The sequence below is a fragment of the Magnolia sinica genome, chromosome 3 (assembly GCF_029962835.1).
Source record: "Magnolia sinica isolate HGM2019 chromosome 3, MsV1, whole genome shotgun sequence".
In the NCBI taxonomy this organism is placed as follows: domain Eukaryota; kingdom Viridiplantae; phylum Streptophyta; class Magnoliopsida; order Magnoliales; family Magnoliaceae; genus Magnolia; species Magnolia sinica.
In genome coordinates, this window is record NC_080575.1 from 2,392,321 (window position 1) to 2,416,026 (window position 23,706).

The window sequence follows — 23,706 nt, forward strand, 5'->3', positions numbered from 1 at the left end:
TCCACACCTATGTAGAATTTCCAACTATTTTCTCTACTTCCGTCACCATGGACGTCGGATGCCTTAGAATACCTTCCAGATTGGAAGATCCTAGTCGTTTGATCGTTGGCCTAAATGATAGAGGGTTCAGCAGAAAATGTAACAATGGCCGTCATCAAACAAAAGTCTAACAATCCAACGGTTAGAACTTTCCAGTCCACGTGAGTTTAGTGGTATCCCCCATTAGCAATCAGGCCCATCAGATCAATGGTCTGAAAACCTAACCGGGCTCGCACATGTGCCGGCATGCACAAAGATACGAAGATCCAGTCCATGTTCAGTCCACCTAGGGTGTTAATGGCCCAAGCCATGCCCGGTCAGCCTCATGACTAGCAAAGATAAACAGGCCCTAACCCGGCCTATGATGATTTTGCATGGCCCAAACCTATCCTGGCCAAGATCTGGGTTCTTCATTAGGTTAGGACCATCAATCATGATATATGACAAGAATGTCTTGAAAACCTAAGGTGAATTGGATCTGGCCTGGCTGAACTACTCTTGGAAAGTTAGGCCTAGCCCTGAAAAATGTCAAGTGGGCCGTGTGGCTAGTTAAAGTGGACTGTTGGATATTTTCTGAACCGGCCACATTTACTATAGATGTGTCTCGTCTTATGACTGGACCAGCATGACTCTTGGGGATGGAAATCTATACAATCAATGGATCAGATCGTTCTGTTCGGTGGGAAGACTTCATAAACGGACAGAGTCGCTCCATTTAGAGGGTCCTAGGCCCGACCCATTGACAGCCTTTTGGAAGGAATTCCTGAAAATCAATTGATGTGATGCATTGCATTTGATTAGTAGGCGCCATATTTCCAACTTGAGCAGTAATAACCATGGTTTTAAGACTGGGACGTCTTATACGACTCGTCCGAGTCAACTCGGATATAATCCAGTTCAATTCCACGACTCAACAACACCTAGCCCCACCACAAGCACAGGTCCCCAACTCAAGTGAGTGAGGAGTCAAGACCCATCCCGAATCTTCGAAACCTTGGTAACATCTGAATCTGCAAATCCTACCTTACAAAAATTACTGCACTTGTATGTTCTCAGATTGCTGAGATTGAAATTGCAAGTCGATCTTGACCATCCAAGAGTGTCATTGTCCTGCATCACTTGGGCTGTATTCCAGCCCTCAGATAAGTCAGGCCTGGGCCAAGCAAAATAAAAATTTGGAAGAAGGCTGGATGAGCCCAGACTAACTAATTGAAAATCCGGGCCTAAGCCAATGTTCCCGCCCTCGCCCGAGTCTGCTTGTGCCTGCGTGTGGGTGTGTGTGACATCAGCAAAACTCTCTAAATCATGAAATCTAAAGACAACCAGCCATGGAAGATACTCACAGTTCTTTCGCTGATACACTTAATAAAGTTACAACGTGCCAAGATGCCATGACAAGTCCAGCTTTCATTTTTGAAACACAAATACACAATAGAAAAAGACGGCTTGAACAAGCTATGGGTCATGGCATTGACAGGGAAACAACTGACAGAAGAAATGAGAGATAGAAAGACAGAGATCATCCTAACACAATGCATTTATGGGATTTGTGGATGCACTAGGTGTCGAAGCATTCACAAAGCAGCTTGGTGCTAAATTTAAATGCTCAGCCACTTCCACTGCAACCGCCACAGCATCCTCCCTCGTCCGACGCTTGCATTCATCCGACAGGTATCTCAAGAATGCTTCCAGAGCTCTACGCATCCACTCATAACGGCAGAGCTCAAATGCTTCCCCGACGTTCAGCTGGTACATACATTACAGAAAATGGAGAGTGAGCTTTCATGAGTTCTTTCAAAGAGGCATGCAAATTCACCAGCAAGGTAAGTAGAGATGAAAGAGGCATGCAAATTCAGCAGCAAGGTAAATAGAGATGCAGGGATTACCGGCCTGCATCTCACATACCCCACTTCGTGGGACACCCGACCCCAGTGTGGAGATGCACCTGCATCATGTAGCTTTCTTTACTGAACTTTGGTGGTTCACACACGGCCCCAGTGCAGTGTGGAACATCTGGCCAGTGCATCAGGCAGCCCCACAATGTCAACAACCAAGCAATTGGACCCATTCATTACTTTTTTGTAATATGTAGACCATGTTGTTTTCAGGCCCGGTCATCTACAGAGTGGGACCCACCAAATGCACGTCTCCTGTTAGATGCAGGCTTAGCCAAAGCTCTTCTTTTGTATGCTTTTTTCCTCTTGTGTACTTCTATGTCTTGTGTATGCTTACCCATCTTCTTTCGTGGCTAGACTTCTCCGGCCAGAATTCAAGCTCTTCCGTCACCTCCAGTGCAAACATGTAACCCTTGCAATATCCTTCCATGCCATGACAGTTTTGTTTGCTCTTGCTTCTAAATTGCCAAACCCCCAGCGCATTTTCCTACACATTGACCATTAGTTTTGAGATTGCTGGAATGTTGACATGTAATTACAGTAGAAGGTAGGATCCAAATAATTAACTTGGCTCAAAAGCATGGTATCATGTAACCGAGTCTGTATATCATATTGTCAATGAATATAAAACCTCCAGTAACCAATATCTACAAGTAAATATAAAGACTCTGACGGACCACCAAGATTGGAACAGGTATATTCCACCCAATCCAAAAAGAAGGAAAAAATATACTAAACCATCCTTTTTCTTTTCATTAACAGTTACTATAGTTGTGTCTATATGGCACACGTGTATGTGATCCAGACCTTTCATCCTTTAGGCCTTGCCATAGATATGCCTAGTTCAAAAACAACTTCAAACAGACAAAATCCTAGCCCTAGAGAGTGGATGGTCTTTGGAAGTTGAATGTGGTTCATCTGTCCTTCCTCTTTCAACCATTGCTGTCCCCAAAAGTCTCCAAACATATTAGGATCATGATCTAGACTTGAGTATTGGACAGAGGACCACTCATGATGAGGCCACCTGATGAATAGCTCTGAATTCATACAAGTGTGCCTTGTTGTACAAGGATTAATCGTCAAAAAATACCAAGCAGTTTGTCTCAATTACAGATATCTAGTCTCTTACATCTGCCAGAGAGCAGCATGGAACCTGTCACAAGGATATTTTATTCGAGAACATACCTTACTATGGATAATGTGGATGAGTAATCCTAATTTTGACTGGGGCAATGAGACAAGGGAAATAAATAGATGCATCGAAAAACCAGATAACTCTGCAAAGGGGAATTATAGGGACCTGCTCATCAGCAAATGTAGAGGCTACTGCAAAAACTTGGCATAGGGTGTCAAGCAGTGTTTTAAATATCAACAATATCAGCCGACATATCTCACAATATATCTTGTATCCCACTTGTGCGATACGAAACGCACAGGTAGTGCTAATATATCCCACAGGTTCGATATGGTGAGCATTTTCAATTTTCGATCCATTTTTTTGTTGAAATTATGTTAAATCAGTGTCAAATGGTTACAAATCCATCGATTCTTCATGTTCTCCTTCTTTTTTTTTTCAAAATTTTCCTTCAACCAATTGTCAATTGAGACTAATTTCAAAGTATTTATGGGTATTTGATGAAATGATCATCGCATACACTCTGATTTCAAAATTTGAGAATAGGTGATCTAATTTGGAAAAAATTGGAGAAAATTCGATATCTCCCCAATTTCTCCCAAATTGCTAGCAATGTTGCACTCTAAACATGAAATCAAGCATGTATGAGGGCTGATCTACTGATTTGTTTAGTCATTATCAATTTTCAGAAAATAAAAATAATTTTTTAGTTAAAAAATAATTTTAAAAATTTATTAAAATATTAATTTTTTCAAAACTTTCCCTCAACCAACTATCAATGAGACTAATTTTGAAGTATTTAGGACTGTTTGATGAAATGATCATCAAATACACTCTAAATGTTATGCATTCAGTTTGAATATAGTTGCATTATTTCAGTCAAACAGCGCATAGCTTAAGACCCTATACAAATGAAACCTATTACGTGAACCTCTTTTTTGAGATGTTATGATTTAAAAGTGTGTATTAAGGTCTTTTTTAACAATCCCTGAAGTTTCATTCAAAAATACAACCATTTTTCCAAAAAACGCAATAAATTACCCGATACAAACGATATTATCCTGTGCGATACAAATGATATTATCCTGTGCAATAACCGATACGTATCCGTATCCCAAGGATGCGATACATAACACAATACAAATACTCCAAACATTGGTGTCAAGTTTATGGTTCTTAGGTTCAGATCATTTGTAAGATCTCCAATATAAGACAGGCACATGCCATCTTGGAATTTGTGATCTTTAGAGGTGATTTTGTCAGTTATTTCAAATAAGAGATGCCTGCCTTTTTCTTTGGACACTTGCAGCGAGTTACTTTCTGAAAACTTTCAGCAGTGGAACCCCTCCCTCGCAATCCTAGAAGTATTCTATTAAAGATAGTAATCTCTTTCCTAAAAATGTGATCGCTATCAAGAATACTTTGACCAAAACAGGAACCCAGGAACATAATGAGCATGGTGGATGATTCTTTATTGTGGATCAAGTTTCTTATGCTCCTAAAATCTTTCACCTTGTTGAGTAGCCACTGACTGAGTCATCTGAGCAGAGACCCCTTTAAAAAAAATGCAAATCCAGTAAAAAGAACTCAGCAACTGATGTAGCAAATGATCTCTGCACATTAACAGATAAATAACCTATTTGGAGAAGGTTCTTACTTAATCAGCCACTTCAACTCAAAAACTAATCATTTCTGCACACCAGTACTAGTTAAATTCAAAATCAATTTTGCGCTCGTTGAAGCGCATGGATTTATGCCCCATTGGGAGAAGCACCAAACGGCCATTCCCCCCAATAAGAATTTTAGTAATATCCAAATGCAGCCTTAAATAAAGAGCACAGAGCACAAGCCCATCCACTCAGTACTCTTACAAAAAAAAAAAACCAACCATGAATCAGTCAATCATGAAATACACAGCTCAAGCATTATCTTTTCATCAATGAAATTGGTAAAACAAGTCAACTGTATTGCAGTAGGAACACCCATACCAAAGGTGGAATAATTGCAACTTTTTCTTCATTTCTATTCTCTTTTTCTTTTCTTTTTTTCCCAAAAGATTCCGTTCCTATTGTCTTTAAGCACCTTGTATTTGCAGGAAATGTTCCTACCACAATACATTTTGGGTCCTAGTACCTAACAAACATGTACAATTTACAAAATAATCAAGTAATTAACATAAGTCCTTGCATTTCAACCAACATTATTGAAGATGAATAACTATGTCAACAAAGAAAATTGAACCTACATCAAGTCTTCCTCTCACTCCGGCTTCCTCCAACGCTTCACGGCAGGCAGCTTCACCCACAGACTCATCATCCTCCCAACCACCCTGACAATCAAATGAAGGGAATGTTCATCACATTCAAAATTCCCAATGGCAAATGATACAAAATTCACCATTGGAAGTGCATTGCAAGGATTCATACACTTCAAGTTTAAATTCTCAAACACAAGGAAACAGGTAGATGCATACCTTTGGAAACACGAGGTCTAGACGATTTGGGGAAGAAATCATAAGAACTTCCAACCTGTTTTCTAAGTCACCAGTGAGATTGTCTTCATTTTCTTTCAGCCTGTAAGGAATACACCTGTTTGCATTGCATGGATGAAAGGGTAAGAAAATTGATCTGGACTGTTATAACAAATATTCTTCTGATGTACAAAATTCTACAAGAAAGACCATGTACAATGAAAATGTTACACTAACTATTTTTGTAAGGCTGAGCAGGAAAAACACAGGATATGTAAAAAGAGAAACCATGCAATGCTAGGTTGAGCAGATATGTTTTTGAGCAAGCATCAAACTGTACCCATAGGAGTGATCCAGACTGTTGTCATCTGGCAGCAGCACAGTGGATAGGCTATGCCTGAAAAACCTATCAGTATCATGCAAGCCCATATTCGAGTTCACAGGAAACATTCCACTCCTGAACAGCTAAAATCATCTGATCAGGGGGATTTTGGCCTGGGTCACCGATAATATGACAGGACAAACAGCCTTAACCACGGAATTGTGGATTCCACATGTGCAACTTTTTTGGTTACTCAACCCAAGCATGATATAACCTAATAAATTTGACCGGATTAAAAATGAGATTATTAACCCAAAAAAATAATATCCTAACAAACATATTTATCAAGGTTTCATTATGGCCCTAAAGCTGGGGATGAGAAGCTTTACATAGAATAACCGACTTCTAATATAACTTGTAACCTTTCTTTGTGTATGTTTCATTATACTTAAATTTTGGCAAGGGCACATGCAATGCCAGAGTTCTCATGGCTGTTGTGCCAGACTCATAGGCACTGCAGCACTACCAACAAGTGTGGTAGAATTAGTTATGGACATTGCACGCCTGTATGCAGCGAGTGAGATCATACTTTTACTACCAAGACACCTCCCCTTACAGGAAACAAATCACTTCTTCCATGCATCACATCTCAAAACTCCTTGGTCGTTGCCCATTCAGAACCACGATAGGCGACCCACTGTGACTAGAAAACTTCACTTGCAAACAGTGGAATGGTTGAATAAAATAAGGTGGCCAGCTCCAACAGCTTATTGATACAGAATATCCACTGAGACAGAATGCTATTCCATTATAACTGAACACTTTCATTGTTAACCACTCTAAGGTATTCCGTAATGGTAACGGAGGCTATAACGGCCACCACTATTACCTTTACGATACAAATTGTAATGGCTGTTACAGACCCCGTAACGGCCATTACAGTCTCTATTTGTATTGAAAGAAAAAAAAAAAAAACCAAAGCCTGTATCTGCCCCATAGCATTGAAAAAAATAATCCAAATAACCTGCATTCTCCCTGTAACAAACCATTACGACGCTGTTACAGCCTTTACAAGGGGCATAATGGGCCCTTAACTTTATGTAATGGCCTTTACGGCCCTGTAACGGCCTTTATGTCACACCATGACTCTAAAAACTTCAAAAGCTGAAGACTCAAACCAAGCCAACACAACTATAATAGTCGGATACTAGCAGTACTATTCCCAGAGCTGGTTGTGTGATCATTCCCATTTTGACGATTCTCAAAAAATTCTGATGTGTCAAGAGTTTCCTATGCACTGAAACTCTTCACTGTAGCTGCAATCCTCAAACATCAAAGATATGTTGAAATCATCATTACTGAGTAAGCTGGGCTGGACTATGGCTGCACTCTCAAAAGTTTTGGTGTGCCACTTGGGATTTGTTATCAAACCAAAGCCAATAATGGGACTGGGCTGGGGAGTGACGGTTTTTTGGGCTTGGACTGGATTTATTCAACGCATTATCCTTTATCCAAATAACTACAAATTTAATTTCCACCGTACATACATAAAAAAAAAAAAAAAACTCGATAACAGTTGACAATGAGTAGCATACCACATAACCCACAACCATTTGGTAATAACCATACAAGTGTCCAAGCTTATGTTAGTCCAAACCCAAGAAAATGCTCATCAACAAAAGCTCACAAAAGCCAAGCACTTGAACAGCAATGATATCTCTATCTAGCTCCACAGGCATCCATACACAAACAGTTCTGCAGCAATACAAACACTAACCTCCACATTTTGAGTATAATGCCCAACCTTACATGTGGGGCCCACCTCTCAGTGAACCAGGCCACTCATCCGGTGGACCCAAACAGGGATATATCATGCCAAACATCTCCATCAGGCGATCACAACTGCTGGACTTGTGACCTAGAAGAAAGGTTAGGTAGAGGTCCATATCCAACAGGGAGAATCCACTGATTGTGTGGCTAAGAATTTCTGATGGGAGATATTTTTGGGATTATCCCATCGATGGTAAGGCCGACAAGATAAGGGATCTGGATCATGGAAAAGCAAGCCTCACGTCTAAAATTTCTGACCAAGCAAATAACACCATTTTCTTGTATATTCCATTTTTAAAATACCAGATATCTACTTCAATCTGATGAAAACAATAAAGACCTTATTATATCAAATAAAAAGAAGGAGATGCTAATTTTATTCGTATGGACAAATTCACAGATCTTTTAGTTTCAAGAAATGAAGATGAAAATCATCAAATTTTACTGCAATTGATTAAAAAAAATTGACCAGACAAGCAAACCTGAGTACATGAAAAACAGGAAAAAAACCGCCCAAAGGGCAACAAGAGTCAAGAACAAATTACCCAATGGAAAAGGCAAAATAATTGTCCTAAAAACAGAAAGATGCACCAAAAAACCCAGAACTGAGGGAACAAAAAATTACCCTGCAACAAGTCGAAAATCATTCTCATAACGCTGCCGGTGTCTACCCGTCCGAGCTAGCAAAGCCGACATGGTATCCTACAAACCCTACAAAAACAAAATAAATTAAAAACAATTACAACAGGAACAATGATGATAAGGGAGACACTATTTACACTCTCTAACCGCCAAACACATTACCTCCTTTCTAGCTTTGGTTGTACAAATTGTACTATTGTATAACCAAAACTAGAAAGGATTGTTGTATTCAGCCATCATAACTTGGTGCTGATATCACTTCCCAATAACAACAAGGAATATAATATATGCACCCTATGTTTTTATATGCATACCCCTTCTTTCAACTTCTGCACTACTCTAACACCAAAAGTAAGAAAACAGGCACATGGGTCATAAGCAAAGGGCTTATATAAGTCTTCCCTAATCTCAGAAAGAAGAAATATGTTATGTGCTAAAAAGGCCAGTTTGCATAGTATATGGAGGTTTTCGATTCTGACAAGCTGGGCCCATGGTTCGGTAATCTGGACCAATGTTATGTTGCATCCCACCACCGGCAGCCCAAGCTCCAATCATGGTACTTTTTTCCAGTTGAATGTGACCGGTTTTTATATTTCTCTTTCCAAGCATCTACCTTTAAGCTACAAGTCGTAAGGTTAAGATCGTCCAATCCAGGAGATTTCTGGGACATGGTCAATCCACAGCGGGGAAAAACAGACCAACAGTCTGGATTAGCGATACATGGGCCCCACTATCAGAACTCAAAATCCGGAGAAACTCGTAGAATTATTCAATGATAATAAGAAGATGAAGAAGGAGAGAGAAATACTCTTTAAGAAACACTGGTGCTGCTCTCATAAGCCCTGATTCTTCTCTGTTTTTGAATCTCCTCTGCTTTTGAAGCAAGAACGAGATCTTCGTCGAACTTCAGCCTCTCCCCCAGGGATTCGACTGCATTGGAAGAAAGAAAGAAGTCGGTAACGGTAGAAGAAGAGAAAAAAGAAACCCTAGAAATAGGATTTTTCTCTCAAGAAGAGGCCTTGAATTACCGAGGATTTTATAGCCGGCCAGCTGCAGCCGATCGATTCTCATACTACCTTCGGCTCTGGCGGGATTCCCAATGCGGAATCGGCAGCGATAAGAAGAAAGACAGAGAGACAGAAACAAACCCTAACCCTAGAAACTGCAGAGGAAAGAGAATGGATTTTCCGAAGATGTTTCAGAGAAGGAGAGGTATCAGAGAGAGAGAGAGAGAGAGAGTTCGGCGGGTGCTGAAAAGCGAGATTTCAAATACGGAGGGAGATACCTATTTTTATAGAGAGAGAAGAGCTGAAGAGGTCTTTTCTAGCCTCACACGAGGTCCATCTCTACACGGTTACACAGCTACCAACCTAGAACGTGTGAATAGAATCTGAACCGTGTATCATGTGAGACCCAAAGCCTATATGTTCTAGATGAAAATCTAGATCGAGAAACAATGCAGTAAGTCAGAAGATTACCAACACAGTGGACGGCTCAGAAAATCCCGCGTATTTTTCCAAGGACAAGCACGTCTTTTTCAGATGCAGGTGCTGCGTCGTTGCCGACAAGCAGGAATTTTTTGGCCAAGTCATCTATATGGTAAGTCCCACCTGATAAACGGCTCAGATGCTCGCCTAAACACTTACGGTTGCGTGCAGATGTGCATTTGCGGCTAGTAAACCTGTTATTTTATGTAAACCTGTTATTTTATTTGAAGGCCGGTCGTGTACTCCACTGCTTACTGAATTGAAACCGTCATCCTCTAATTGAGTCACGCCAAAGAATAATCAGAACCGTTCAAAGGGTGGGTCCCACCACCAATACCATATGATAAAAGTATCAGTTACCATAGATGATCCTAGCCATTGATCCATCGATCAAAATAAAGTATGGGTTGGTCAACGGTACTAATTCAAGTGTATTTTTGAATTGTCAAAACGATCTTTTCAGAATCCGTGAGTTTCGTTTCGTTATCCATGGTGGGGCCTATCTTTTGGACTGGGTCTCACAGGGACCCACGTGGCCCCGCTTGCGCACTACGAGATAATTTAAGTAGTCTCAGGACTACCTGCACTTTTACTCTATTTTACATATGATATTGTTTTATTTATTTATTTATTAATATTTTTAAATTGATTTGTTTTCTATTGTAGTTGGAGAGAGGCTCACGGGGAAGGAGGAGAGAAAGTGGCCGGCAAAAGTCCGGGCCCATGAAGGGGAAAGAAGATAAAATACGCAGGGGTGCACATGAGCGCATTTAATGCCGTTTGCAGGTTTTATAGTGGCATGAAAAGGACGTGGTTATAGATCTGCACGACTAGCCTGTTCAAGTGGGCCCCACGATCTGTGATCCAGACTGTTGATATGCTGGGACCCACTGTGGATGCTGAATACTCGAAAATACGCTGAGATTGGACGACAATCGAATTTGAAATCTCTGTCCTTGTTATTGACCGTTGCTACATTTTTTTATTTTTTTTACCGTTTATTGGAATGCCGTTAACAAAAAGGATAGGATATCAAGTCACTAATCCACATCAACAGCGATTCATCATTAGTTTAACGGTTTGGGCCAAGAATAATGGGCCCCACACGATGATTCTACTTCGAGGTTTGCTACTCCCACGCGCGTGTACGGGGGAGCCGTCCATATTCCACACCCCACTCTTATCTGCTGAAGAGGAAGATGTTTTTGAAATCGATGCCGTCCATGGGGTGGGTCCCACTGTGTAGATAATCTTGCCAAGAAATCAAGCTATTCTCACCGCTCATCAAACATGCAATGATGTTAGAAGCAAAAGAACGGTTTACAAAAACTTGCAGAAAGGCCATCCATTTCTTTCACGAACTGTAGCTCAAATGATCAGCGGAAAGGACCGATTCCTGGTCATCTGTTTGGTGGGACCCATCTGATGAATGGTTTGGATCTTGCAGGTGTGTCCCACTCTGGCACATGGCCGGCGTGTACAAGGGCTCCCTTATACTGGCGTGTGAGCTAAGCAAAGCTCTTCAATTCTTATTTACTTACGTTGCACGTCACAGTACAACCAGTTGCTTGGGAACTCACATCATCGATCTCAACCGTCCATTCGATATCATACTACTGATGGCAGCCACAATGAGAAAAGGCATGGATGGGATAATGGTGCCCCTTTGAATGGACGGTTAGCATTATCTGACCAATGGGTTTCTTTAGAATTACAAGTAATCCAAAGTGGGCCAGTTGAACAGATTTTCCAAGTTGATGATTGGAAATTTTTCTCTTGTTGATCTTCACCGTCCATTTCTTGCATGTTACAGATCAGATGGCCAGGATCATCCCATCGGTGCTCTTTTTGGCGTAGCCAACTTCCAATAGTGGCAAGAAATGAATGGGCCGTGATGATTGTTCCTCTCACGTGACCATCGCATCGTAACTAGATACTCTTGGGAGCGGATTAGGTAAGTCCCGGGGAACAGCTTAGTGGATGAAACCTTCACCGTGGGCCCACCTTAGTGTTTTTTTTTTTTTTTTATATATCCAGGCCGTCCATCGGTTTTTCCAGCTCATTTTACGAGAAGTTCCCAAAACATGAAGCAGATCTATGTCTCAAGCAGACTACACCAAAGGAAACAGTGATCATGGAACACCCACCATTAAAACATTCCTAGGGCCCACCGAAACTTTTGTTTACCATCCAACCAGTTGATAAGGTAACGCAGACGTGGAGGAAAGGAAAACACAGATATCAGCTTGATCCAAAACTCTTGCGGCCCCAATAAGTTTTAAATGGTGGGCATTCAATATATACTGTGTGGTCCACTTGAGAATTGGATCTACTTCATTTTTTGGACCATGAAGGACGGCGTAGATATACAGCAAATACATCAAGGTGGGCCCACCTTCAGGGCGTCACCCACTAGGATGTTGCCCTGAACTAACCGAATCTTCTCCCGATTCTCTACCTTCTTCCACGGGGATTGGTGTCGCGGCAGATTCGTTGGGCGTATGCCGCGTATCACGGAAGCGATGCGGTTAGTAGGCGGGAGTTTACTAGAATACATCGCGAGGTATCGTGTATGATAACTTGCGACCTTACATGTATGATCTGATAATATTTCATAATGATCTAAACCGTTTATATCATGTAACTCACTTTTATGTGTGATATAAAAGAATTAAATATTATTCTAGTGCTTTAATCACTTAATTATCTACCTTCAACTATATACGGTCTAATTAATCTTTGATAATTAAATGAGTTTAAATATTTCAATCTAAGAGTTATTTTGTTTGCCATCCATCCGAGGTGAGGGCCATCATATAAACGGTTTGGATCACTTAAAATTCTCAGTTCCAACGGCTAAAGTCTCAAGACATCCAATAGCATTGTCCGGATGTATTTAATAAGCCATGGTAACTAAAGGCGCATGCACACCTGTCCGAGATCCAAACCATTCATTGGCAAACCCTACCAAGTGAGCGGAGGCGCGCGGTTTGCTTGTGTTGGCACTCAGCTTGTATTCTGCCATCTGGTGTGCGTGTGAGACCGAGTTGATATAGCGACTGAAATAGATTAAATTTGAACATAAGCACATATATAAGCACCTAAATAAGTAGATAGGTTGAATATAAAAACCAATACCAATGTATATAACATATAAGAAGATGAGACCAACCACCTACTCTACTTGCAGTGATTAAGTAATTCTCATATGGTGGGATCTTCATCCATATAAGGATAGGTTATACGCTAGTTTTTTATAAGAACATTTTTTGAAAGAACTGCTTGTTATTAGATAAAAGATAAATATATAAATTGGAATTACAACTAAAAATTATAGTTAAGAATTCTTATTAATAAATTATTTCTATTAGTAAAATAAATTAAGATAAAAGATAAATTTATTTTGATTTAGTTGTATTTTAGACTATAATTTTATTTATTTTATTAATTTTTTCTATTATTTATAGATTTTTCATTTTATTCTTCTTTAAACGTTTTTCTCATTCAATTTCGACTGTTCTTTTTCCAACAACTACTTTTTGCTTTTGGTACATTTCGGCTGCTTTTTTTTTTTTCTTTAGGTACCTTTAGGCCGTTTTTTCTTTTTATTTTTTTTACACACGCACACATGCACCCCCCCGCACACTCAAATTTCACCACCTATGGATACTCAAACCTTGACCAGGCATTGAAACTCCTGAGAGTCTACCTTGCCAGTAGCATTAGGTGGGATTAAGGTAGGTGGAATTATAAAAGTTATAATAAATGCATGTGTAAGGTATTGTCTCCGGATTGGATATATCCCATGTTTTCTAATACTATGTTTGGATCACATACACTAAAAAGTAAATCTCAAGATATACTTTCAAATTGCATTTGAATTGAACTTAGATGAAGCAAAAATTTATCATCCATGGGATTAGTAATCTTATCTTACACTCTCCAACACGATTCATTTTCCAAAGCCTACAAAGTTAGTTTTAATCTCATCTCACACTTCTTCCAGACATGTCATTTTGAATTTCAAAGTGAGATTACTAATGCAATCCCATTTAATACAACTTAATACCACTGGCCAAACGGGCCCTAAGAGTCTACCTACTAACCCATGTTTTACTCCTTAACACCCTACTAACCCATGTTTTATCATCCCTCCTAATATTTCCATATAAAGTACTTTAGGTATTCTATACTATATTTTTCCATTCTTATAACCTGTGTCCATCCCAAATAACTATCTCCAACCAGTCAAAAATAGGGTACAAGATCTTTAGCCCAGGAAGTTCAACAGTCCGGAGCTATGTGGGCCCACAGAGAAGCCAGTCATAAATCCGCTCCATCGATCAGTTTTGTTGTAAAAAATCGGGCAGACCCAAAATTCATATGAGCTACACCACGCGAAACAGCAGGGACTGAACGGCCACCATTGGAAACTTCGTGAGGCTATCGGGATGATACTCGTACCACCAGTTCAAATGAATGGTAATGACCCTGTCAACGGTTTGGATAGCATATAAACATCCTGTTCCGTTCCAGAAAGGTCTCAACGGTAGCATTTCCGATCCAACTATTTTGTGTGGTCCACATGTGTTTTGGATCTACTTGGTTTTTTAAATCATGTCTTACCGTGGTCTTGCAAAATTGATGGACGGAGTGGATTTGTGACTGGTATCCAACACAGCTTCCAACTACTGGAACTTCCCGCGCCAGGCAATCCGCGTCCCAAGCGAGTGTCCTGGTCAGAAAATCAATCTGGTGCACTCATCATATGTACTGCAACATAAGTAGTAAAATTGACGGCTAAAAAGTAATTGTCATCTGACGAGTGGACTGACCTGATTTTGAGGACCGGGAAAACATATCATTGTAACTTCATGATGAGCGGCTGGGATCCTACCACCTAAATGCCAGCATCGCCCACCAGCCATGCTAGAGTTAGTTGCGTGAACATCTGCAGCGTACACGTGGCAAATATCTTGGACGATCAAACCGATCATCTGGTGGGACACAACTGGCATGGGCCATTGCCAAGAAAAGAGGTGATTGGACAATCCTAGCTATCAGATTTCACACACTAAATGCAGACTGTTAAGCTGTCTATTTGCAGACAACAAGACGTTGGTGCATGCGACGGCTAAGATAGCCCCATGATCGGTTATTTTTGGCTGGATCCCTCGAAATCAATGGTTTCCATTACCCTTACAAGTTCCACGTGTATGGTGGAGATTCTATATCATAACCCCGCCGTGGGTTGCATGTAAGTAACGTGGTGAGTTATATTTCAACTATTTAAATCAACAATACAAAGAGAAAACGAACTAATTTACTTACCTAACTCAAACACAAGAGTGACCCTTTTTCTTCTTCTCTACGTTGCAACGCTCGTACTGGCGATGACGCACACCTCACAAGCCTCCTTCTCTCTCCTCTCTCTCTCTTTTTTAATCTCCTTTTCTCTCTCCTTTCTCTCTCTCTCTCTCTTTTAACCTCCTTTTCTCTCTCCTCTCTCTTTTTTTTTTTTCTCTCCTTTTTCTTGCTGTCTACTTACATAACACCCCTTTTCCTTAAATAAGAAAGGAAGGGCGGTTGTGTCATTGTGATGGAGTAACGGTGGGTGGGGCATGAATATATCCCCCCTGTTGCCACGGTTAGGGTGGGACCTACTAAGGGTTGCCTATACTCTAACACGTGTGTCTACACGTGGGCACATGCACATTGCCAACACTAGACACGCGTGCCAAAATTCACCGTTCACATGCCACGTGTTTGATGATTTGGATGGGCCGCTATAATAAAAAAAATGCTGCAATTTTAACCTAGTTATCCTTGGAGTACATGTGCTTGTGGTTAACCATTAATGAGTGGTCCCGGCACGAGTTTTCCTCAGTATCTTTCTTTCGGTTTTCTCTTTCATAAATATTATTGAATTTATAATTGAATTCAAGTCAATGAGAGTTCAATTATAAAAAGAAGGAAATTGGATGAAATGGAATAACTCCTACCGCATTCAAACTTACCTAATACATTATATATATATATACACACACACACACACACACACACGCGGAAACGCTCACCTGCGAACCACTTCGTACATGTTACATACGAACTTTTTTGAGAACCCATCATACTAAAAATTAAAACATTTTCCTGCCTTGATTTGCATTTCTCTTTGCTATGGCCCACCAGAATTTTAGATTAGGGTAAAAATTTCTCACTTGAGGTTTAATGTGATTCCGCATCACATGGACCGTTCAGATTAGACACCTATGATACGTGTGTAAAGGTGCGCACCGCGAAATTATTATGAAATTATTACAATTGAGAATGATTATAAAGAATAAATAGGCAAGATACACGTTAATCATATATTCAATCTATTAGGTTCATTGCAGATGATATAAGCCTTTGGGGGGGTTATAAGACCCCTCTATTCCTATAGTAGTAAGGTTGACCGTTGGATATAAATTGTCCATCTTCGATTTTGTGTGTGAACGCTTCCAAAATCATATAAATCCCATCAGATCTTGTAGGCCCACTCATCCGAGCCGTCTTTTACAAATCACCATAAAAGGCAATGTCATTTAATGTACGGCCATGAGCATATGGAGTTTTTCATGGTGCCTTCCTTGGTGGTGACAATGGTATGTTTGAATATCGAAAGGACAGCCTCCATTTAATCCATCTTAACATATGCATAGCCAATTCTGCCATATTTGCCATTCAAAATTTAGGCAGCAGTCGCTATTTTAATTTTAAACACCCATAAGACAAGCATCAACTTCATGGTTGGGATTGCCTGATCAGTGATCAGTGTCGTTCCAAAGTCATAATTCATTCACAATTTAGCCCATGACTTCGATTTTCTAGATGGCTGAGGTGGGGCCGGCCACAATGATCTTTTGTAAGAAATTCACCTCATCCATCCATTTGCCAAGTTATGTTAGGATATGAGCTCAAAAATGAAGTAGATCCAAAACTCAAGTGGGCTGTACCATGAGAAAAAGTGGAGAGAGAAATGCATACTGGTGAAACCTTTTCAAATTCCATCTTGACATTTATGTGCCATCCAACTGTTGGTGAGGTCATTCCCACAGGATGAACTGAAAACACAAATATTAGCCTGATGCATAACTTTTGTGGCTCCACGAGTGCTTCAATGAGAGATCAATCCCATTGTTTCTGTCACGTGGATCTGCCTCATTTTTAGTCTTATGTCTTAACATGAGCTCGTAAAAGGGATGGACAAAGTGGACTTGTCGTAAGTATCATGGTGGTCCTCGTATTGTTCCTACGGTTTGGGGTCGCATGCAACCCCTATTTCGAGTAGGGGAGGGGAATAGAGTAGGGTGAGCTGATTGGGTGACCTGCCAAGATGTAATTGGATCATGTGCCATTGTCAGAGGTGACGCTATGCAAAGTTGGGTTAAAAGCGAATGTGCTGCTTCAATTAAATCCCTAGCCATAGGGTCCACCATGATATCCATGTTGTCCATTCATTTTGAAAGCTTATTTTAGGGGATCATCCATAAAATAAAGCAAATCCAAATTTGAGGTAGGCCATACCATAGGAAACAGTGGAAGTAGACCTTTAAAATCTTCTTGTAGGCCACAAATATTTTTTTATCAAGATGATATTTGTAAGGTTCCTTCATCTAGTTCTTTGTGACCTTATCAATAGATTAGATGGAAAAAAATATTCAGCGGCCCCCAAGAAGCTTTTAATGGCGGGTATTCAAGCACCGCTATTTCTTATGATGTGGTCCACTTGAAATTTGGATCTTTTTCATTTTTTGGATCATGCTCTAAAATGAGCTATCACAACAGATGGACAATGTGGATGTAAGAAATGAACATTATGATGGGCCCCATAGTCAAGGACCCATATACTTTGATGGATCCCCTAAAAGTGGTTAGGCCGAGTACATATTCAATCGACAAAGTTAGAGGCGGGCCTAATCAAATATATTGTGAAACGGTCTTTATTGTGTTGGGTGAGGCCCTGACCTTAATCAACCCCGAAGGAGGATAAGTCACCTTCATTTTTCAAAATGGTGGTGTTGCAATTGAATCAGGCATGAGACCACACGTGTTAATGAATAGTCTGTACTTGATCAAACATGTGTGATTAGAATAATATTGGGCATGCTAGAGTTGTACTCAACTCGAGTGCGATTGAACACTTGTGACCCAAGGTGCCAAATCGTTTGTACAATTAGACTTGTAAAGGTTGGTCTGATTGTCCAACCATCAATATGCATCGATCATGCAATTTGAAATGTGAGGTTAGTCATTTGATGAAATCTTTTTGGCTAGAACTAAGAACTTTTCTTTCAATAGTGATTGCAGTCCATAAGTTTTTCAGTAATACAATAATAATCAAATAGAATTAAAAATAAAGGTTGATCATTAATTTTATTAATTTGAAATTAAGATTAATATAATCAATTATAACAATAAAATAAAATAAGTAAAGAAAAATAAAAGATAATTACTTACAATCGTAGTGTAAATAAACAATTAATCGAGGTAAATTGCCAGCAAGATATGACTAGGGTGATCTTTCGAGTATGGTCTCAATTACTTGGGTATTTGACAATAGAGATTATAGTCATTTATATTACTCTTAGGTTTACTGCAACGATGACACTAGATAGTAGTAAATTTAAGTTATGGTAAAATTTAAACTTGTTGTAGCAAGGGCTCAACAAAAGTAGAAGAATTAAGGTCAAAATTAAAATAAATAATATTGCATTGTGAGAAAGATTGTGTGTGTTGGTTCAATTGATTACTTCGAGCTCTCCATCGAGTGTTGTTTATGCATACTCACTAGGAAAGGCATTGGCCGGATTAAGGTTTCCTCATTGATCCATATTTTATCGCCTAAGTTTATGAGAATGTATCTCAGTTGGATTTCTAAATTATAAAAATTTTAGTATGGACAGGACTTTATACAACTTGCAGAGCATGCTCAGTTGCGCATGCTACTTGTGTAATGATTACACGTTCTTCATGCAATATGTTACTTTACTCAACCGGAAGATTTTGGTGGCGAAAAAAGTATAGTCATAATGTATTCTTGAGGTACAAGTAAATTTTCGATATAATGTTGACATGGAATGGTCTTTCATTCATCCACATGAATTGTGCTAGAACACGTGTAAACACGTGATATACCCTCAGTGAAGTCCTCTGCAGATGGTATCTAAATCTTCCAGTGGCAATATCTGTTTCCCTCCAGTTTCCCATGATATTAACTGTATATATAATAATAATAATAATAATAATAATAATAATAATAATAAAAGGAGGTCAATGAAACCAATCCTTCGTGTAGCTTGGCATGATTGGGATCGAGATTAAGATTTTAATAAAATTAAATTGCAGCCGTTGACAGCCTTACGCCATTGCCGTCCTACCCACTAACTGCTTTCATATGCGAAAACGCCAGCTTAACGCGTGTAAAACGGATTGGCTACTAACCTGCCACTAGCCCGGTGGCTGATGATCGGTGCTCCGTGGGCCCCACCATTATGTATGTGTTTCATTCATGCTGTTCATTCATTTTTTCCTATCATTTTATGGTTTATCCCAACAATGAAAGGGATATCAATCTCAGGTGGACTACACCACAGGAAAACAATAGTGATTGGACATCCACCATTAAAATCCTCCTAAGGCCCACTGTACTATTTATTTGAAATCCGATCCGTTGATTAGGTCATACAGAACTAGATGGAGGAAAAAAACTTAATTACATCAGCTTGATCTAAAACTTTTATGGTCCCCAAAAAGTTTTTAATGGTGTTGACGTTCGTTCAACAATGTTTCCTGTAATGTGGCCCACTTAAGATTGGTACATACCTCATTTTTGGTCTCATTTAATAAAATGATCTAGAAAAATAGATGAACGGCATGATGAAACAAATACATCATGGTGAGGCCCACAAAGCACCTACCATCAGCCATTGGCCGGTGGTTGGGGGACCAGCCAATCCGTTTACGTAATTTGAGTGCACGAAATCCATCAGGTACATCATCTTGTGTTTATCGTTGATCCAAAAATGAAGCCGGTCCAAAATCGAGGTGGGCCACACCTGTGCATTGAGTCAAATCATTTATTGGCGGTTGATTTCAACAGTGTGTCCCATCCAACCTCATTTTCGAAACGTACGCCGGATTGTCTGGTAATTCCGTGGGGCCCACTCTAGTGTAACATGCCTACCGTTGAAAACGTCCTGGGGACTACAAAAGTTTGTGTTTTCCGTTACGTGCAGGGTTGGATGACAAATAAACAATACTGTAAAGGTTTCAACGGACGTCATTATCCCCATTATTTCTCCAGGTGTGGTCTACTTTGAATATGCTTCAATTTTCTGATGCAGGTGAAGTTCCCGTGCTGGAAACTTAGGTGGGCCCGATTATGATGTTTGTGATTAATTTACTTGGTCCATTCATTTTTTAAGTCCATTTTTAAGGACACATGGGATTAAAAATGAACCTCATCCGAAACTCCAGTGATCCAAAAACATGATCGAAATATTGGTGGGGCCAAATAAGTTTTGAATCAAGATAATATTTGTTTTTTCGGTTCATCCCAATAAGAACAACGTTATAAACAGCATGGATGGCCCGCAAATGTCACTGTTGAGCCCAAAAAAGTCTCAACAGTTGAAATTTTCCTAACCATCTTTTCCATTTATGAGGTGCCCACTTGAGCCTTCGATTCTGCTCAATCTTTGTCTCAAGTCATAAAATCAGTCTTAAAAAAAAATTAAGGCACAAAGTAGATTTCCCACAAACATCACGATGGCACCTACCGGTTCCGTAAAGAACTTACTCGGAAAAGCCTTTAGCAGTAAATGCGCTTCCTCAGTTGTCAATTTCTCGCGGGCATCACGTTGGCACCGACCTAGGTTTCAAGCGTGGGAACTTTCGCTTCATCAATTTTTTATTCATATCTTAAGATGAGCTGGCAAAATAAATGAACAGAGTGTCAAACACGGACATTATGGTGACCCCACAGAGATTGCTGGTTGCGGGGTCACCCCTGCAATCCACGTCCGTCTTTCCAAACAAGTGATTTCTTGACCGGGCCCACCTTTTGCATGGCTCGATGTCCACGTAAATGCTAGAATATGTAGGTTATGCAACCAACGGTTCAGACGTACACCGTCATTGTGCGGGCGCGGATTGCGACCTACCGTAATCCGTCGGGGCAGGGCTTCGTGGGATTCACCGTGATGTAAATGTTTTATCCATGCCGTTTATCAATTTTATTGGATCATTTTAATGAGTGAACCTAAAAATAAGGCAGGTAAATGGCTTAAGTGGACCACAAAGTGGGTATTGAAATTCCACCATTAAAAACTTCTTAGGAGCGGGAGAAATTTCAGATCAAGCTGGTATTTGTTTTTTCACTTCATCTACATCTACATGACCTTATGAATAGGTTGTATGGTAAACAAACATCAGGGTTGCCCTTAGAAAGGTTTCAATGGTGGGTGTCCTTATCACTTCAGATTCCTTTGATGTGGTCCACTAGAGCTGTGGACCTTCTTCATTTTTAAGATAACACCTTAAAATGATACAAGAAAAGCGATTAACGGCATGGATAAAATACGTTCATCACGGTGGCCCCCACAGAGCCCAGGGTAGGACGCAATCCGCGTCCCATTGTGGCATGCTGAAGAACCTGAGCACCTGATTTTTTAGCCTGGGTATGGTCACGTGATAATGCACTTAATAGACTGTCTAGGTGCTTCACACCCGTGATGCATTAGCTTGTGTGCAGGCAAGTGATAGACTCGGATGCAGATTGCAACGCTGGGTTCCTACTACCCCAAGCACTGTGGGGCCTACCGTGATGTTCTATTCTATCCACTCCGTCCATCTATTTCGCTGGATCATTTTAGGTCCGGGCCACAAAAATGAGGCAGATCTAATACTCAAGTGGGCCACTCACCATAAGAAGTAGTGGGTATTGAATACACGCCATTGAAACCTTCTTGTGGCTACAGAAGTTTGGACCAGGTTGATATTAGTATTTTCCCTTTATCCATGTGGTATAATCAACTTATGAACGTGTTGGATGGTTGGGTCCAAAAATGTTTCAACGGTGGGCGTTTCTACCCCACCGTTTACTATATTGTGGCCCACTTGATTTTTGGATCTCGTTCATGGTTGAGGCCTTTTCATGACAAATAAAAATAAATCCAACGGCTCTGCTTCAACAAGCAGGATCTCACAAATCAGTTTTTAGGATTTGTTACGGTGACTTCGTTAAAGTGCCCACAATCCCTTATTCACGGGCACTCGTTTGTTAAAATAGGACCGTTGGATGTTTTTCATTTTAACCATCCATTAATGTCCACCAATCCTATAGTGACAGAATGGAAAAAAGAACACTTTTTGGTTCATGATACATCAAAACTGGGACCCACAATTTGGACACTTTAATTTAAATCACTTTAATGCCACGTTGCATTTTCTATATATTTTCTAAGTGCTTGCGTATCATCCTTCACACTCCGCCAGAGTAGGAAACATCAGTCGAATCTTTCTCGAGTTCCCATTCGGATGTCTCGGTTTTCTTCAATGCATTCGGACCGTGCGTTCGAGCTGTGTGGGCTCCACCGCGAAGTATACGTCGAGTCATCACCGTGCAAATATCGGATCCACTGTATTTTTAATATAACATCCAAACCATTCAAAAGCTGAAAAAAACCAGGATGAAGAAATACACGAGGAATCAGGTGGTCCCAACATTCAGGTGGGGCACACCACCGGAAAATATGGTAGTGAACTCTCTAGAGTATACGTAGCAAGGTGAAACGTCAATCACGACCGTCCATCAAGTGGGCCTCATCACGAATGACCTATGTTTTCGAAACTAGGACTTATCAGAGCATCAAAAACATAATTTTTCTTCACTTGATGTCATTCTCGTTGACCAAAGCCTGATTTTTCTCCGCTGCTCTGAAAGATACAACCATACATCGTGTGGGGCCCACTAAATAGACTATTTCAGACGTTCACATGACCATGCCATATGGAAGGTAGCGAGATGGTTCTATCAGGTTCCGATTCTTCAGTTTCGACCAATCATATCCCGCGTCCGTTGCCTAAAAATCATGCGAACTGTCAACATGCTGCCTAATGTACGATAATTTTTAATCAAGCTGAAACTTTCCCACCAAAATTCAATTTATATATAAATCTTTACCATGAAAACTGTAGGCCCTGCCACAAAAATCCCATGGTAGGAAAATCATTCAGGTAAACTCATTACCTTGACCACGTCGATATATTCAGACAAACAGACGGTTGTCCATTGATTTCAAATATATATCCCACCTGGTAAGAAAACCGGAGTGATTTTTGGGTCATTTGATTTTCCTGGATATAAATATAGTTTTTATGGTAGGGATTAATCTTACAAGTAGACCGTTATCAGAAAAATGCGGCTGGACACAAGTTTACATACTTGCTACTGTTCGTGATCTGTAACCCGAAAATCATGGAGTTCCATACATAGAGCGTTAGGCACGTATGGAAGTGCTCCAACTTCTCACCTAACCTAACATTTTCCTTTCAGGACATCTGTACCATTAAAATGGTGGGTCCCACCATGAAGATTGCTTGAACCTAAAGTTAGGTTGGTAAAATTTCATATGGGCCATTATATGATGAGTTAGACTGTTAGTTGTCCATGTATTTCAACGTTACGGACTACATATTAATCGTACCAGTCTTATTTTCATGAAAAGGGAAAGTTATAACAGGATACCATTCATATGGTACGGATTTCCTATAGAAGTGTTGTGTTGGCAGGAAATGCATGAATGTATGATTAATTGGCATACTGCCTACCGTACCTATTCATT

The 23,706-nt window shown here is 40.1% G+C and overlaps 1 protein-coding gene and 1 long non-coding RNA gene across 5 annotated transcripts; both read right to left on the reverse strand.

The window, feature by feature from the left end:
* Window positions 1–1,368: 1,368 nt before the first annotated feature.
* LOC131239265 (nudix hydrolase 12, mitochondrial-like) lies at window positions 1,369–15,269 on the reverse strand. Of its 4 annotated transcripts, none has more exons than XM_058236882.1 (7): window positions 15,152–15,269; window positions 9,142–9,263; window positions 8,317–8,402; window positions 5,543–5,657; window positions 5,315–5,398; window positions 2,272–2,421; window positions 1,369–1,785 (listed from the first exon to the last, which is right to left on the reverse strand). In XM_058236882.1, exons 3-7 carry the CDS (start codon window positions 8,385–8,387, stop codon window positions 1,564–1,566), a joined length of 642 nt encoding a protein of 213 aa, XP_058092865.1. In that variant the 5' UTR covers window positions 8,388–8,402; window positions 9,142–9,263; window positions 15,152–15,269; the 3' UTR covers window positions 1,369–1,563. The 4 variants fall into 4 exon arrangements, with proteins under 4 accessions (XP_058092865.1, XP_058092864.1, XP_058092867.1 ...); XM_058236881.1 differs by lacking the exon at window positions 15,152–15,269 and adding an exon at window positions 9,362–9,584; XM_058236884.1 differs by lacking the exon at window positions 9,142–9,263 and having other exon boundaries at window positions 15,152–15,170.
* On the reverse strand, window positions 7,534–8,310 carry LOC131239267 (uncharacterized). The gene is made up of 2 exons (XR_009168112.1): window positions 7,684–8,310; window positions 7,534–7,638 (listed from the first exon to the last, which is right to left on the reverse strand). It is a non-coding gene; the product is annotated as an uncharacterized LOC131239267 (long non-coding RNA).
* Window positions 15,270–23,706: the final 8,437 nt, after the last annotated feature.